At 47.2% G+C, this 17,436-nt stretch overlaps 1 protein-coding gene across 2 annotated transcripts in view; it reads right to left on the bottom strand.

Annotated features, from left to right (window-relative positions):
* PKD1 (polycystin 1, transient receptor potential channel interacting) overlaps positions 1-16,515 on the bottom strand; it is a 92,575-nt gene extending 76,060 nt beyond the window's left edge. For both annotated transcript variants that reach the window (XM_044304842.1, XM_044304843.1), the window contains exon 1: positions 16,114-16,515. In XM_044304842.1, the coding sequence (XP_044160777.1) occupies positions 16,114-16,370 (257 nt within the window). In that variant the 5' untranslated portion in view covers positions 16,371-16,515. The remainder of the gene's footprint in view (positions 1-16,113) is intronic.
* Positions 16,516-17,436: the final 921 nt, after the last annotated feature.

The following is a 17,436-nucleotide window of genomic DNA, read 5'->3' as shown; positions in this document are numbered from 1 at the left end:
GATATTAGGGGGCGCCCTGCTGTGGTAGCGTAGCATAATCTCTGTCATCTGCGGTTTTATCAATAAGCGCGTCTACCTCATTTAAAGCCCAGGTTTAGAAAAACAAGGCTGCTTTCTCCGAGAAACAGCGCCACACCAGGTCCACTGGTTGTGTCTGGTACTGCAGCGTAACTAGAGGCAAACAGGGCTGAGTTGCAATACCGGAGACAACCCGTGGACAGTTGTGGCACTGTATTTGGAAGAGAAGGCAGCCATTTTTATGCAATCCCGTGCAATTCCTTTAACATGTCTCTCCCCCTAGTGGTGTTTTTGCAGAACTACAGAGAGTCCATAATAAACCTTGCTTTCATTACATTCTTACAATGTGCTCGATGTGAGTAATGGAAAGAGTCTGACATCATCCAAGAATGAGCGGCTAAGGGCAAACACAAAAACACTCTCATGGCGCTTCCACTGTAATTTTATAACAGGACGGAACGAGTGATGGGAATAGGGTTTACGCCAGCAAAATGGCGAATGAAAAAATAAAATAATAAATCTGCTGTATATAAAGCTACGATAACAGACCTAACTATATAATAAACTGACTACTTATATAGGCTCCCTCTCTGCCCCTACTCCATGCTTTACACTGCAGCTCTGCTTGTTCGCACTGGCTGCAGTGTATAAACTAGCTTAGCGTATCTATATGTTAAACTGTGCAGGAAACAGCCAGCAAGGAGTCTAATGATACATGGGTTTCCCCTGCTGATTGACCCACTTCTCCCTATTTCTGTTTTACTATTTAGGCCTCATGCACACGACCGTTGTTTTATTCAGTTTTTCGTGTTTTTCTGCGGACCCTTTCACTTTCAATGGGTCAGCTGAAAACTCGGCTAATGCACCGTTTGTCATCCGCGTCCGTAATCAGTCATTCCAGTCCGTCAAGAAAATATAACCTGTCCTATTATTTTCGCGGAAAACGGTTTGCGGACCCGTTCAAGTCAATGGGACCGCTAAAAAACACGGAGGCACACAAGATTGTCGTCCGCGTCCGTTTTTTTCCTATCATTTGCATGGCAAACCTGTCTTATATTTTTTTTTACTTTCCTTCATGTCTGGTGATCCTCCAAAAATAAAGGAAGACGCACGGAAACAAAAACGGACACGGATCACGGAACAACGGAACCCCATTTTGCAAAACGGAACACAACAACGGTCGTGTGCATGAGGCCTTATGGGGAGAAACCTGTCAATCAGAACCTGGAGGGTGGCGAACCTGACAGGTTCCCTTTAAGAGTTTCCTTCTCAATCAATTGATCGTCACGGGTCTGGCTGACCATACATTTCCCCCACAGCAGCCTCTACAGGGGGAATGCAGTATTACAAGCAGCCACTCATGTAATACACAGATAGAGCGGGTCTATGTGGCACATAGAGAGGGGTCTCGAGTCCGCATGCTATGGGGTGGCCCAATACTGAAAACTTAAGCAACTTCTTGAAACGCTTTGTGTCTTTATCACAGGTTTTTCTGCTTGCTGTCAGAGAATTGAAGCATTCTGGTCCATAAGCGGAAATAGGTTTTATCTTATGGGATCTAGAAGCGTGGCACACAATGTTAGGTAAGGATTCCATACAAGAACCATTAAGAAGTTGCTGTCACTTTAAATAAAGCTCTACATGAATCAAAGAGAAATTATGCAGATTTTTCCCATTATCCATAACATAATTATTAATATTGAGAGGCCGCAGAAAGGTTCACATTTCAACACGGGCCAAAATGAAAAGAAAAACACATTTTATAGACAGCCAACATTCAGCAGATGTGCGGCCATCAGCCAAGCTACACAGTGAATACACGATGATCCGCGACCAACCTGGCGAGGACCGTCCTGGGCTAAGGAAGAGGGGGTCACAGGGGTTGTCATCGATCGTCCCATACACAGGACGGACACAGCGCCAATGGGGAGATTAACCCTGTTATGTCTGAAGTGGGAAATAGGAAGCGAGTCACGGGGAGGTTGTAACCTGCCACCAACATGAATCGGGAATCAATGAGTCATTCTGATGACATAAGCACACTTTCCCCATGTGCCTATCTGTACCAATTAGTGTCAGGACATCAGGCAATCAATGGCACAAAGTGGTCGGATCGAAGTTGCAAGAATATTTCTTATAGAACACATAGGAGTAGTGTAAATATGAACTTTTAGTCTGCCAGATTCTGCTCCTGCAAGTGCCCAGGGAGAACTGCACTGCAGAGTGTTCTTTGCATGGAGCTTCTTCACAGCCCCTCCCCTCCGCTTTGAGTGACAGCAGTAGCATCCAACCAGGAGAACACGACAGACACCACTCATAGCCGTGGAGAAGGGTTAGGCCTCTTTCACACGGGCGTGTGCGCCCCGCTGCAGTATTGCGGACCGCATTTGCGTGGGCATTCCGCATCACGGATGCGGACCCAATCACTTGAATGGGTCTGCAAATCCGGAGATGCGGAATGGTACGGAACAGAAGCACGGAACAGAACCCTACAGAAGCACTATGAAGTGCTTCCGTGGGGTTTTGTCCTGTACTTCCGTTCCGCAAAAAGATAGAACATGTCCTATCTTTTGGCGGAACGGCCGGATCGCGGACCCATTCAAGTGAATGGGTCCGCGATCCGATGTGGCTGCCCCACGGACTGTGCTCGTGCATTTTGCGGGCCACAGCACGACCGCGGGGCGCGCGCGCCCGTGTGAATGAGTCCTTATGAAGTGAGAGCACTTCACAGGGCAGCGGTGGCCTGGACACTTGCAGGAGCAGAATTTGGCAGATTAAGGATATGTTCACAGTTGCGGTTCAAATCAGGTAGCCTGTTCTGGCATAAATGCAGGCTGTTGGCTGGACAAAAAACGCTGCATGCAATGATATGTGTCCATTCGAAACCCAGCATTAATGCCGGAAAGTGGCTGGATCATTGCCGGACCCCCGTCAGGCTGATCTCTCCCAGAACAACCTGCCAGATCCGCTGCTGCATATGTGAACTCACCCTAGGGGTATGTTCAGATGGAATTTTTGGGCACGGGGAGATGAAAATCAGGCTGAATCTATACTGAGAGCGCCTGCCATTGTTTTTAATGGCAGGCCGTGCATTAGTTTATGTAGTCGAGAATTCTGCTGGGGTTCTCACCCCCAGGGCCCCTCGCATAGCTTCAAAATGAGAGCAGCTCCATGCCATACCAAATGAAAACCCAAGGGAGATACGCACGTATTTTCTTGTGGAATCTACCACAAAAGTTCATATTTACACTACTCCTGATAATAAAAGCTCCACAAAAGGTATGTTTCTCCTGCTCTCACCAGCCCCTACCTAGTGCTATCAGCGTGCTTTCCATGAAGGCCCAAGAGGGGGCTGGCCATCTTCTGTTCCCGTCATGAAAACAATGCAACTTCATTCAGGAGCCACTAGAGGGAGCTCAGTGCAAAGAGATTTTAACAGCTTCCACTGCAGCGAATGGTAATCGTATACATTTCTGTGATCAACAGCTCACACCATGTTCATTTGACACTGATCTAACACAATTTTGGTAGAAAAGCACTAAACGGCATAATAAAAGACTAACCAAACCTACAACACACATACGCGAGGACGCAAACATCCGAGGACAGGCCTCTGCTGATACACAGCTTTCAGGGTGCACATTTCAAGGACGTACACCTCCCACTGAAATCTAATCCTGTCATAACATGGAAACGGTTAACGGGACACTACGCCTCGTTCTGCAGCTCCCTTGACCACACCTTGATCCAAGAACATTTCAGGAGCCCTAAGCCAAAAATCTGTGCAACGGAGACATGTCCAAAATGGTTAGCTTGTGTAACCAGCCCCAAGGATCCCTTGATGATCTCTACTTGCTGAGAATATCCCACGCTCACTGCTTCATTTATCTATATTTACACCATTCACACAAAAATTCCAGAATCATCGTCCCATGACAGCCACAGGAGCATGACCACGACTCGTCTGATCCAAGAGGTCAGCCTAAGGCTACTTTCACACTGGCGTTTTGGCTTTCCGTTTGTGAGATCCTTTTTAGGGCTCTCACAAGCTGTCAAAAACGGATCAGTTTTGCCCATGACGGATCGGCAAAAAAACGCTAATGTGAAAGTAGCCTTAAAGGGAATCGGTTACCGGCGAGACCTAATGAAGTCTCCTGGACAACGAGGTGGCGCCTTCCCAACAATATCCATGAGTCTACACATCCAAATGGGGTGGAATTGGAAAAAAAATTCAATTCCGCCAGTTTTATGGGTTTCGATTTTACGCCATTCTCTATGCAGTAAAACTGACCCGTTTCCTAGTTTTTTTTCTTGTGTTTTGATACTGACCCCCATAACCTTTTTATACTTATGTCTATAGAGCTGTGTGAGGGCTCATATTTTTTGCAGGACAATTTGTAGTTTTATTGATATAATTTTGAAGTATGTATGACTTTTTCATCACTTTTTACTCAATTTTATGGGAGGTAAAGCGACCAAAAAATGATGAATAGGCCATGTGGATTTTTTTCCCCCGTAAGGACAAATATGTTTATATTTTAAATAGTTTGAGCATTTTGGGACATGGCAATGCTTATGATGTTTTTTTTTTTTTTATTCTTTATTTTTTTATTTAATTATAGGGTGATTTGAATTTTTCTATATTTTTATTTTTTGTTTTATATTTATAAAACCTTTTATTTTATTTTTTTGTCACTCTAGGTGGCTATAACAAGCAATTATTAGATTGCTTCTCCAGTACATTGCAATGAATTGCCATGGCAATTCATTGCAGATTTGCTATGTTCTTATGGAGCTCTGCCACCTGTAGGGCTCCATAGGAACTACAGCTGTAAAAGTCCCGGTTTCTTCATAGACCATGGCTTTTATATAAAAACAACGGCTCCCCCGATCACCATGCAGGGGAGCTGCCTTGGATGCTGTGGTCAGTCGAGGATTTAAATGCCTGCAATCGGCGTTATTGACGATCGCAGACAATAGTCCCGGGTGTCATGGTAAAAGTAGTAGAAACCTGGCGGCTATGGTGCTCACTGCACTTGCGAGGGTTTCAATGTCTGCAACTGGCACAGATATTAGTCCACGGTGTAGTGTTTAAAGCAGCAGAGAACTGACGGATATGGCACCCACTGGCCGCCATTTTGAAAGACCGGCCTTCCGCTGTACATGCACAGTGGTGGTCCTGAAAGGGTTAATGCAGATAAGCGCCACAGAGAGCAGAAGACGCGTATTATAATCCGAGACAGCGTTCAAAAAGCCGCATCTCTGCACGTCAACCATCGGCTACAGAGGTTAATTTGATTGTAATTAGCAGTTTCTACTTTTGAGCCAGAATTCCTGATTTTGGATAGAAACTGCTTGATGGAGAAATTAAGAAAAAAATATGACAGCGAAGCAGAATTTGATACCTCCCCTTACAACGCTCGTCTGTTTTATCCTCCCTTTTCCTATCGACGCTCCTAAAAATTACAAATTCTGGGCAAGGGATGAGAAATTTTACTTAAGTAAATGGACTGGGAATTAAAAGATCTCAAATAATATGGCACCGTGGTTGGGCCACAAAGGAGAGAAAAGTTACACAATTTAAAGGATCGTTCAACCCAAAAAGTTGAAGCCTTCATGGATATTTATATGTATATATCTATATATAAAAGTTCAAAAACAATCCTTAGGCCCCTTTCACACGAGCGTGACGGATTGGCTCCGGGTGCGTTCGGTGAAACTCGCACCATTTTGCAAGCAAGTTCCGTCAGTTATGTCTGCAATTGCGTACAGCTGTTCAGTTTTTTCCGCGCGGGTGCAATGCGTTTTGATGCGTTTTTCAGGCGCGTGATAAAAAACTGAAGGTTTACAAACAACATCTCTTAGCGACCATCGGTGAAAAACGCATTCCATCCGCACTTGCTTCCGGATACAATGCGTTTTTCACTGAAGCCCCATTCATTTCTATGGGGCCGGGGCTGAGTGAAAAACGCAGAACATAGAACATGCTGCGATTTTCACGCAACGCAGAACTGATGTGCGAAGAAAAAAAAAAGCTCATTTACACAGACCCATTAAAATAAATGGGTCAGGATTCAGTGCGGGTGCGATGCGTGAAAGGGGCCTTAGGCCTCTTTCACACGAGCATGTCCGGATAAGGTCTGGATGCGTTGCGGCAAACCCGCGCGAGAAGGTTCCGTTGTTCAGTTTTTATCGCGCAGGTGCAATGCATTTTGCACACGCGTGATAAAAAACTGAATGTGGTACCCAGACCCAAAATTTCTTCACAAAAGTTCAGGTTTGGGTTGAAGGTTGTGTAGATTGTATTATTTCCCCTTATAACATGGTTATAAGGGAAAATAATAGCATTCTTAATACAGAATGCATAGTACAATAGGGCTGGAGGGGTTAAAAAATAAAATAAAAAATAATTTAACTCACCTGAATCCACTTGTTCGCGCAGCCGGCATCTCTTCTGCCTTCTTCTTTGAGGAATAGGACCTTTGATGACGTCACTGCGCTCATCACATGGTCCATCACATGATCTTTTACCATGGTGATGGATCATGTGACAGACCATGTGATGAGCGCAGTGAAGTCATCAAAGGTCCTATTCCTCAAAGAAGAAGACAGAAGAGATGCCGGCTGCGCGAACAAGTGGATTCAGGTGAGTTAAATGATTTATTTATTTATTTTAACCCCTCCAGCGCTATTTTACTATGCATTCTGTATTAAGAATGCTATTATTTTCCCTTATAACCATGTTATAAGGGAAAATAATAATGATCGGGTCCCCATCCCGATCGTCTCCTAGCAACCGTGCGTGCGGATGCTTGCGATTTTCACGCAGCCCCATTTACTTCTATGGGGCCTGCGTTGCGTGAAAAACGCAGAATATAGAGCATGCTGCGATTTTCACGCAACGCACAAGTGATGCGTAAAAATCACCGCTCGTGTGCACAGCCCCATAGAAATGAATGGGTCCGGAATTTAGTGCGGGTGCAATGCATTCACCTCACGCATCGCACCCGCACGGAAAACTCGCCCATGTGAAAGAGGCCTAACAGTTTTTGTTTATAGGGAATACTGTATGTCAGTAGTAATAATAAGTCAGAGCCACTGGACTTGTCGTATTTTCTCTCGAAGACGTTTCGCTAGTCATCTGACTGGCTTTCTCAATTAGAATGATTTGTACAAGAAATCTCCAGCATTAAATACTGGTAACTCATGCTTCAGTCAGCTTGATCTGGTTATCATAACACAAAGGTCAAGGACCTCATGTTAAGGCTACTTTCACACTTGCGGCAGGACGGATCCGACATGCTGTTCACCATGTCGGATCCGTCCTGCGGCTATTTCGCCGTCCCGCCGCTCCGTCCTCATTGACTATAATGGGGACGGGGGTGGAGCTCCGGCGCAGCACGGCGGTGCACGGCGAAAGGCCGCCGGACTAAAATTACTGCATGTCAGGCTTTTTAGTCCGGCGGCTTTCGTCGTGTGAAAGTAGCCTAAGATGTTCACTGCATGACTGAAGCTATTAGGTGTGACTAAACTGCCTCGGGAGAGGAGTTAGAACAGCATTGTAATATCGGAGTATTTCTCATAAAAGTCATTTTAAAGGGCCCAAGTACTCGGCCGTGCCCGTACTGAGGCCCACAAACAGCGAATCGGCAGTATGCAGGCACAGGCCGTGCACTCACAGCATCACAGATACGGACCCATTCACTTGAATGGGTCTGCATTCCAGAAGGTCCGGTGCGGAACGGAGGCACGGAACCCCACGGAAGCACTACGGGGTTGTTCTATTTTTGTTCTTTTTTTTTTTTTTTCCGGTGCGGATGGATCACGGACCCATTCAAGTTGAATGGGTCTGGTTCCGTCTTCGGAATCTGCACGGATGTTGCCCGTGCTTTGGGGACCGCAAATTGCGGACCCCAAGGCATGGAACAGATGAGCAACGACCGTGTGCCTGAGCCCTAATTGAGAAAGCCAGTGGGATGACTAGTGAAATGTCGTCAAGAGAAAATACAGCAAGTCCACTTGCTCTTATATTACTACTGATAAACCATGACATGGATGAACGAGAACCTTCTCTGGAGGACTTGGCCTCATGTAATACTTCCTTTCCCCTGTGGTGGCACTGCAGGGAAATTGAACACTAGGTTGCAGGTCAACTAATCCTGATCGCCCTGTGATCAGCTTATATTTAAGGGGAATGTCTAATAAAAGGGGTTTGTCCCAAGTGTGCCTGGAACAGGGGATCGGAAAATCTTGACAATCCCTGTAAATAACCCATGGTGCAGCTGTCCCATTTTTCTACACAAGGTGAGGGGGGGGGGGGGGGGGGGGGGAAGATTTTGAGCTTCTACCATAGGTGTCTATTATCTGAAGCCCATACAAAAGAGAGGGTCCTGAGCCCCAGTATGATAGGAGATGCTACTCACCATTGAGATAAAGGGGCAAAAACTGATTTTCTATAAAGTTTCACGTCAATCGATCATGAGACCAAGTGATCAGATTATTTTTAGGGGATGCTAATAACAAACAAAAAATGATTTCACCAAAGTGGACAATTCCTTTAAGCCTATGGTCCATGTGATGTAATCTGAACATCATTCCCCTCCTCCTTCTCAGTATTTCACTGACTATGCGGTGCGACCGTCGCAACGCAACTTCACAGATGTATTCCAAAGGGATGTAGCAGGGCCGTGTCTCTCGGCACATGGTGGTATTTTCCCGAAGAAACACTGCTTTTTCGCGAGAGCGCCTGTGAGGATCTATAGTGTGCGCCTCTTTCACATAAACATCTGTTACATAAGTTCACAGCGCATTCAGAACATACTGAAGTATGTTAGTCCTTGTAGCTGGCGAGGGTGCACCATCAGTGGTTCCAAAATATCTCCAAATTTATAGTCCCAACACCTCTACACTCTCCAGTTCAAGGGGCCAAAATACATGCAAAAACCACTTTCTCTCCAAGATCGCGGGCTTGTTCACAGATTGCCTTTTCCATCTGGATATCATACATTTACACAGATGTAGCCTCCCCCCCAATAAATGTTATATAACTGTGAGCTGAGGAGACCCTTCAGGAGATTAGGTTACTACAAGGTTTGGGGTGCACTCTTCTTACCCACTGATAACCAGAAATACAGGGCGCTACCTTTGGTACGACGCAGAGACTTCCCTTACAACCGCAATACTGTAAGGAAACTGTCATCAGTTGTGTTCAAAGATCATATATAATGAGGGATCTATGGGGATCTATAGGGTGCCCTAGTCAAGATGATCTAGGGGCTGGTAGAGCAGGCGGGCTGCGACACCCTTCGTTCTCTAAGGGACCCTTAGGCCCCTTTCACACGGGCGAGTTCTCCGCGCAGGGACAATGCGTGACGTGAACGCATTGCAGCCGCACTGAATCCTGACCCATTCATTTCAATGGGGCTGTGCACATGAGCGTTGTTCTTCACGCATCACTTGTGCGTTGTGTGAAAATCGCAGCATGTTCTATATTCTGCAACGCAGGCCCCATAGAAATGAATGGGGCAGCGTGAAAATCGCAAGCATCCGCAAGCAAGTGCGGATGCGGTACGATTTTCACGCATTGGTTGCTAAGGAGACGAGGGATGAGCGACCCAGGACCCCATTTACTTGATTATTTTCCTCTTTTTTGTTCTTCTTGAAGGACCTGCAAAAGGACCTTCGCTGACGTCATCGCGCTCACCACGTGGTGAGCACGGTGACGTCAGCGCAGGTCCTGATGAATGAAGATAGAAGGACCTTCTATCGTCATTCAGCAGGACCCTGCGCTGACGTCACCACGCTCACGTGTTGAGCGCGATGACGTCATCAAAGGTCCTTCAAGAAGAACAAAGAAGAGGATCCCGGCTGCGCGATCAAGTGGATGAGGGGAGTTATGTTTTTAGTTTTTTTTAACCCTCAATTGACATTTGACTTTGCATTCTGTATTAAAGAATGCTATTATTTTCCATTATAAAGATGTTATAATGGAAAATAATAAAATCTACTGAACACCAAACCCAAACCCAGACTTCAGTGAAGAAGTCCGGGTTCGGGTCTGGGTACCACATTCCGTTTTTTCTCACGCACGTGCAAAACATATTGCACTCGCGCTGTAAAAAACTGAGCAACGGAAAGCAATCGCAGCCAAAACTGAATCAAATTGCGTGCCTACTCGAGCGGGTTTCCCGCAATGCACCCTCAACGCATCCGGCCCGCGACGCCCGTGTGAAAGAGGCCTTGGAGTACAGTCCTCGGCTATCTTCGGCAGTCCCATAGGGAATGGATGGAGCAGTATCAGGCATAATCCACCAGCTGCTTCATTTACATTGGTGCATGGGACCCCCCCCCCTTTGATGTGATCAGTGTGGGGCCCTGTGGTAAGACCCCCACCAATCAGGTGCTTATCCCCTATTCAGTAGATAGGGGGCAAAATTAATTTGTGACACAACCCTGGGTGCAAGAGTACTCACTAGTCCACTGGATCTATTACTCAAAGAACATCCCTTTAAGGGCATGTACAGAGGTTCTTAAAGGGAACCTTCCAGCAGGAAGTCCACTTATAAACCAGACACAATGTCTTGCAGGTCTAGCTCGGCTGAATATAATGATACCGCAATCCGTTGCTCATTGATCTACTTTTAATCCATATGCAAATGAACAAATAAGTGCACCGAGGGTGGGTCCAAGCCACTCTGTGCACCCTTGCTCCTCCCTCTTCTTGATTGACAGGGCCAGGTTCTGGTATAGTCATCATGCTTGGCTCTATCAATCAAGACGGAGGGGTTTGAGGAAGTAGGAGGAGGAGCAAGGGTGCACAGAGTGTCTTGGGCACGCCCTCGGTGCACTTAACTGCTCATTTGCATACGGATTAAAAGTACTTTTTCTCCAGAATGACACAACGGATCGCTATGTGAAAGGTATAATTACATTCAGCATTGCTAGCCCTACAAGGCATTGGTAACAGACTCCCTTTTAAAGGGAATGTCCACTTTTTGAAAACCCCTTTCAACCGGGATGTCAAAACTTAAAGGGGTTTTCCGGGTTTATGGATACCAAGCTTTAATCCTTGTATAAATGAAAAGTTCTGCAACTTTATAATATACTTTCTGCTTCAATTCTTCAAAGATCTCTGCTTGCTGTCAGTGAATGATAACTCATGTTTAGATTCTCCAGTGCACAGCTAGTCCTTCTCTCAGCTGACAGTTTAGCGGGGTGGTCTGCTGAGCCGTCGGAGGCTCTCCTGTATCACCGGGCACACAGAGAAGTTGGGGTCCTTTAAGGCGTTACATAAGATGTGCAGACACTAGGCGAACACCCAGCGCAGGGCCGGCTCTGCTCTCTCCTGGTACTGGTTTACAGCTCCCAGCTGCCAGATCTGCTGCTCTTTCCTTCAATGCACATTTACACATAGTTCACATTCCTCCCCAAAGTTACCATGGCGAAAACCCCACTGGATAAAACGCTTTACACGCTCAGTTTTTTTTTTTTTTCACCCTTTTTAGAAGAAAAATGCGCTCAGTTTTTTTTTTACCCTTTTTAGAAGAAAAATGTAAAAAAAAAAAAAAAAGAGTTAAGAGTTCACGGTCACTTTATAACCCTCTGCATGCTGCAAACTTCTGCAGCCTTCTAATACACTTTGGGCTTTAGTTCTTCACCGTTTTCAAGATCTCTGCTTGCTGGGGAACACTTGTTTACATCCAGAAGCTATAAAGAGGTTTTTTTTTTACTTGTCACATCTGAGGGTTTGCTTCAATTACGTCCAGTCTAGACAATCTTCTGTGAACTAAACTATCTAGACGTTAGGCTGACACATTGCACCAAACTATCAGGACCAGAGAAAGATGTGTGCTCAAAGAGGACTGTCTAGACTGCATGCAACTGTAACAAACCCTCAGCGATGAAAACTGGACTCATCCTGTCCTAGTGTTTAATACTGATGACCTATGCTCAGTATCTGATCAGTGGGGGTCCGATTCCTGACACCCCGCCGATCAGCTGTATGCTGCGAGTGCCGTGGCCTCTTCCTAAACCAGCGACGTCACATTTATCGGTCACGTGGCCAAGGCGCAGCTCAGTCCTGATCAAGTCAAGGCGGCTGACCTGCAATACCAAGCGCAGCCACTATACAATGTACGGCGCTGTGCTTGGTAAGCTGTGAGGAGGCCGCAGAACTCACCGAAGCACCGCAGCCCCTTCAAGTAGCTGATCAGTGCGGGGTGTAGGGCATCGGACCCCCACTTGTCACATACTAATGACCTATCCTGAGGATAGGTCATGAGTATTAAACACTTGGACAACCCCTTTAAATGTACCCATTCGCCCCCATTGAACTGATAGAGGCCATAGGAGTGTCCTTTAGGCCTATGTCGACCCAAATATAATTTTTTTAGGCTGGATTGAATGGCATAGTCGAAACACTATTCTATCCAGGAGCATAAAAAAATGCTATATATTTTTTTATTATTATTAGCTTTTAATTTTTTTCCATTTAATATGGAAGCCCACGGGCGAAGCATGCCGCTATAAGGAATCTACAGGAGGTATGTCTCAAGAAATCTCGCGCTCCACCCATACCTCTCTAGAGATTTTCTGCCTCTGGATGTAAACAAGACTTTTCCCACTCACTGACAGCAAGCAGAGATATTGACAATGCAGAGGAAATGAAATAAAAAGCGTATTAGAAAGCTACAGAATGCTGCAAAGGATATGCCTGACATTTCTGAAAGATGTGGGACATGCACCTATCTACAGAACAGGGGTCGGAGAGGTGGAGGTGCCTGCGCAGCAAGGGAATGCGCAGCCACCTCTGCGTTCACTGCGGCCGTGGCACCAGTCTCCTTTACGTCAACTTACTAACTTTAGTAATCGTGTCCCCATGCCATAGCCAGCCTGCTGTCAGGTATATATTTCTGACACCTTACAGAGCCAGGAAGACCCCAGGAGACAGGTTGTCAGGAGAATCTGGCCCTGTTTCCACATCAGCCAATCAGAGCTCAGCTTTCATTCTGTAACCTGCTCTACACAGATGAAAACTGCGCTGTGATTGGTTGCTACGGGCAACAAGGCCTGTTCCCGCCAGTAGAAAGTCCAACTGGATCCTAATCTACAGTATTATTTCACCTCCGCTCTAATAACGCTTAAAGGGGTCACAGTATCGCCCGCTAAGTCTCTGCCAACCGGGCAAAACGTATGCCCCTCCTCTTTGTGAGCCCTCTCAGCCAAAGGGAGTGACAGGACACAGCTCCCCGCAGCCCTAAGGGCTCACGTACATGGCCGTGTTTTGCATCTGTGTCCAATCCACATTTTTTTTGCAGATCGCGCACGGAACCACTCTTTTCTATGGGTCTGCAAAAAAAATAAAAGTGGTCAGCGCATCTGATACGCAAATTACAGAACATGTCCTATTCCTGCCACTTTGCAGAGAAGAGTCATTTCTAGTGATGGGAGGGAAGAGTGTGGACTGTACAAAGGTGGTGTCCATGTTTTGCATATTTGTGGCTTTTGGGCTGAAATAAGGACACTGTTGTGTGCACAAGACCTAAGGGAGCAGACCGGGAGCGGACCAGGAGTGAACCGGGAGCGGACTAGGAGCAGACCGAGAGCAGACCGGGAGCAAAGCGGGAGCAGACCAGGAGCAAACCGGGAGCAAACCGGGAGCATACCGGGAACAGACCAGGAGTGAACCGGGAGCGGAAAAGATGCAGACCGGGAGCGAACCGGGAGCAGACCGGGAGCAGACCGGGAGCAAAGCGGGAGCAGACCAGGAGCAAACCGGGAGCATACCGGGAACAGACCAGGAGTGAACCGGGAGCGGAAAAGATGCAGACCGGGAGCGAACCGGGAGCAGACCGGGAGCAGACCGGGAGCAGACCGGGAGCAGACCGGGAGCAAATGAGGAGCAGACCGGGAGCGGACCAGGAGTGAATCGGGAGCGGACTAGGAGCAGACAGAGAGCAGACCGGGAGGAAACCGGGAGCAAAATGGGAGCATACCGGGAACGGACCAGGAGCGGAACAGATGCAGACCGGGAGCGGACTAGGAGTGAACCGGGAGCAGACATTTGCCTAGTGTGTTAGTGGCATACGTGGCATGTGTCAAGTGTGTTAGTGACGTGTGGCATGTGTCTAGTGTGTTAGTGGCATATGTGGCATGTGCCTAGTGTGTAAGGGTCCATTCACACATCTGTATGTGCTTTGCGGATCCACGGCACTATAATAGAAAATGCCTACTCTTGTCCACAATTGCAGACAAGAATCAGACATGTTCTATTATTTTATTTTTTCGGGAATGGAATTGCGGACCCGGAAGTGCGGATCCGGAAATGCGGATCGGGACAGCACATAGTGTGGTCCAATAGAAATGAATGGGTCCGCAATTCTATTTTGCAAAATACAGAACAGAATTGCGGACGTGTGAATGGACCCTTAGTGACATGTGTGGCATGTGCCTAGTGTGTAAGTGACATGTGTGGCATGTGCCTAGTGTGTAAGTGACATGTGTGGCATGTGCCTAGTGTGTAAGTGACATGTGTGGCATGTGCCTAGTGTGTAAGTGACATGTGTGGCATGTGCCTAGTGTGTAAGTGACATGTGTGGCATGTGCCTAGTGTGTAAGTGACATGTGTGGCATGTGCCTAGTGTGTAAGTGACATGTGTGGCATGTGCCTAGTGTGTTAGTGGCATGTGACGGTTTGTGACACTGACACGCTTCTTAGACAGGGACCCTTTACTGTGAATATTCACCCCTGAGGGTACTAAGCAGCCAGGGGGCAGTGTAACACTTATGACTGGCACCTTGTATGGCACTGTAGCCGACGCAATGGCATTTAGTATTTCAGCCTTTGCAGAACATCCATACAAATCCAGAGGCCGCCCGTCCTGGTGACAGATTCCTTTCACTGGCCACAGGCACAAACATTTCGGAAACAAACACGACGCAAAACAGTGTCAGTGTTTTTCACGAACCCATAGACTATAATGGGCGTGTTTGGTCCTCCTCACGGACCACAGTGGTGCACGTCTCTGTGATTTTTTTCCCTGTGAACAGACGCATTAAAATCAATGGGTAGGTGTTCTGTCCGTGAAAAACGGAAATGTGAATGAGGCCTACGCAAAAGTCACTCACACTGATGGGCACCTAGGCACATGTGCTGTCCATATGGGGGCGGGCAGGATGGTGACTGATCACGCTCTCATCTCATTACACCTCTCCTCAAACTTCGTATTTAGTCTGAATTTCCAAAATGTGCAATAACAGGATATAAAATCGGAAGTCACACTCGACTATTGCACAGCCCGGCGGACGGGAACCTAAAATACTGAATATTAGGCCAGGTGTGAAATTAAACCAACTGTCTACCATGGCATATACCCAGCAGACTGGCATAATAGTGGCACAAACACCGGGCTGGCACCCCACTAATACAGGAGTCCTAATGATGCCCATGACAACTAAGGGTATATCGTACTTCATGCCAGCGTCATGCTACGTACGTGGTGACTTTTCCAAGGGCATGTAATTTCTGCCATGCAATGCCCACTGCGGGCTGGTCAAATCAGTCAAGTTACCTCCCATAGAAATCAAAGGCTGCTGCTAAACTGATTTGTACAGAGGTGTGCACGCCAAAGTTGTGTCACTTGTATCCCACAAGCTGGTGCCCACTTCACCTGTCATGTCCGACGACTATACCACCATAATACCGTGGGATAGAAGAGGTTGCCATCAACGCCGTCTCCCGCCAGACACATATTATGTAACTCAATGCCAGTCTACGGGCAGCAGAATGTGTCCCCTGCCATCTAGAACGCCCAGTCTGCGGGCTGTAGTGTCAGTGCTGAAGGCAACCGATGACACTGCGCCCCTAAAGGGTTAACTAATGACACAGGAAGTACAAAGTAGCCCAAAAATATGTAAAACAAAACACAACACAGAGAATACAAAGTAACAAATACAGAGGGAATAGACTGTAACCCAGAGGAAAAAAGTTTCTAAAAGTTTCTAAAAGTTTGCAACTGGCATGCAGGTCATGGAGGGTACAAGGGTAAGGGGTGCAGGGGCAAAGGGGGAGTTTTTAGCAGGGTCGGGCATACTCACAGCACTGTCACACTGGCAGGGACAGTCTCCAGCTCCAGCAGCCCTGCACCAGAGCAGTTCACCAGGCAAGTGTCGTTGGCACAGGTACAGTTACCCGGGCATGGTTGGCACCATCCCGTTGCTGCCCCCGATCCGAGCCCCAGCAAGAGCCCAGCAACAAGAAGGAAGAAGAGGGGGCAGAGCTGCAGTCCCAGCACAGGGGGGGAGGCGCCATCTTTTCTTCTTAGGGCTTCAGCCTGGGCATTTCCAAAATGCATAGCTTACTCACATCGCATGGGATCCCCTGCTGCCCCCCACAGCACGCAACACTGGAGAAACCCCCGATCCCGAGCCCCCGGAGTCCTGATCCCAGCTCTCAGCTGCAGGGAGCGCTCATCCGAGCTACCTCTGTGTGTGGGTCGCTCTGCCTTTCTCTGCCCTGTAGGGGAGGGAGCATGCAGTACTCGACGGGGAGCGCTAGATGGCGCCGGAGAGAATGGATCCGTTCAGCCATCGTGCTGGGTGTCCTTCTCTGTAGGTTCGCTAGAGGGCGCTGAGAATAAATCTTCTTTTGTTCAATAGCTCAGACTACATAATGTAATTAGGTGGAAAGCTATGCAGGAAGTTAGAGATGGGATTGTGTGTGCTAAGCCTTGAAGCATCTACTGATGACATAACAGGGTGAAATATTATCCCACCATGACCCATCCACACTCTGTTTAAAATGGGATTCTTCAATCATTCTTTTTGAAATTAAGTCTTCTCTGCTGCAAAACCCTAGTTTTATTACAATATGTAGGTAGGAGGGGGTGGCACTGGTGTGGCACAGGGCAGTTTTAATACATTGGTGGGCCCAATGCAGAAATTTCATGAGTGAGCCCCCCCTTAGTGCCCAACAGTAGTTATGCCCCCTTAGTACCCACACATTATGTATGCCCCCTTATTGCCCCCACATAGTAGTTATGCCCCCTTAGTACCCGCACAGTAGGTATGCCCCCTTATTGCCCCCACATAGTAGTTATGCCCCTTAGTACCCGCACAGTAGGTATGCCCCTTTATTGCCCCCACATAGTAGTTATGCCCCCTTAGTACCCGCACAGTAGGTATGCCCCTTTATTGCCCCCGCATAATAGTTATTCCTTCTTAATGCCCAACAGTAGGTATGCCCCAACACTGTAGTTATGCCTAATAGTGCCTCCACACAGTAGGTATGCCCTCTTACTGCCCCCACACAGTAGCTATGTATAATAGTGCCCCCACACATTAGGTATGCCCCCTTACTGCCTCCACACAGTAGTTATTTCGCCTTTCTGCCCCCACACAGTAGCTATGGTCCATAGTGCC

This window comes from Bufo gargarizans, chromosome 8, assembly GCF_014858855.1.
Source record: "Bufo gargarizans isolate SCDJY-AF-19 chromosome 8, ASM1485885v1, whole genome shotgun sequence".
Classification (NCBI taxonomy): Eukaryota; Metazoa; Chordata; class Amphibia; order Anura; family Bufonidae; genus Bufo; species Bufo gargarizans.
Note: the sequence above shows the minus strand (reverse complement) of the source record. Positions and strands in the feature narration are given on the sequence as shown.